Raw genomic sequence first — 625 nt, 5'->3', positions numbered from 1 at the left:
GGTGGCGCTCGGGGGGGAAGGGGTGGAAGGTCTCCCGGCCCCGCGTGTCCCGCGAGTCGCCCGCCTCCACCCCCAGCTTCTCCATGCACTGCCCCAGCGCCAGGTCCTCCACGGCGCTGCTGTGGGTGCAGGCGCGGGAGGCGAAGGCGGCCACGAAGCGCCGCAGGGCCTCCCTGCTGAGCACGTAGCCGGCCCCGCCGCTCATGTAGCCCTGGCGCACGAAGGGCCGGAAGCGCTTCCCGAAGTAGACGGGGCGCTCGGGGCTGTGGGCGGCCAGCAGCCAGCGCAGGTTGGCCACCACCACGAAGGTGTCGTCGTCCGCCTTGAGGAACCAGTCGGCGCGGCCCAGGTGGTGCCGGTGCACGTACTGGAAGGCGCGGATGGTTTTCCAGTAGAGCTGCTGGCGGCCCTCCCCCACCGGCAGCCCCACGGCCGGGAAGTCGGGGTCGGGCCGGGAGCTCATGAACAGCGCCAGGTCGCAGTGGCGGGCCCAGGTGGCTCGCACGTGGCGGGCTTTGGTGGCCAGGCTGCCCGGCGCCGTCATCACCCAGCACAGGATGCGCACCCGGCGCTGCAGCGCCCGCGCCTCGCTGGCGTTCACTGCGGGGACGGGGGGCGGGGGGGG

General features: G+C 74.2%; 1 protein-coding gene across 1 annotated transcript; it reads right to left on the bottom strand.

The window, feature by feature from the left end:
• Positions 1–6: 6 nt before the first annotated feature.
• On the bottom strand, positions 7–619 carry LOC118158911 (glycoprotein-N-acetylgalactosamine 3-beta-galactosyltransferase 1-B-like; the record flags this gene model as incomplete). The annotated part of the gene is made up of 1 exon (XM_035313583.1): positions 7–619. A coding segment is annotated over one exon (613 nt), but the record flags the coding sequence as incomplete, so codon positions are not given.
• Positions 620–625: the final 6 nt, after the last annotated feature.

Source organism: Oxyura jamaicensis, unplaced genomic scaffold (assembly GCF_011077185.1).
Source record: "Oxyura jamaicensis isolate SHBP4307 breed ruddy duck unplaced genomic scaffold, BPBGC_Ojam_1.0 oxyUn_random_OJ61241, whole genome shotgun sequence".
Taxonomy (NCBI): Eukaryota; Metazoa; Chordata; class Aves; order Anseriformes; family Anatidae; genus Oxyura; species Oxyura jamaicensis.
The sequence above is the reverse complement of the archived record's forward strand: the minus strand, read 5'-3'. Positions and strand labels throughout refer to the sequence as shown.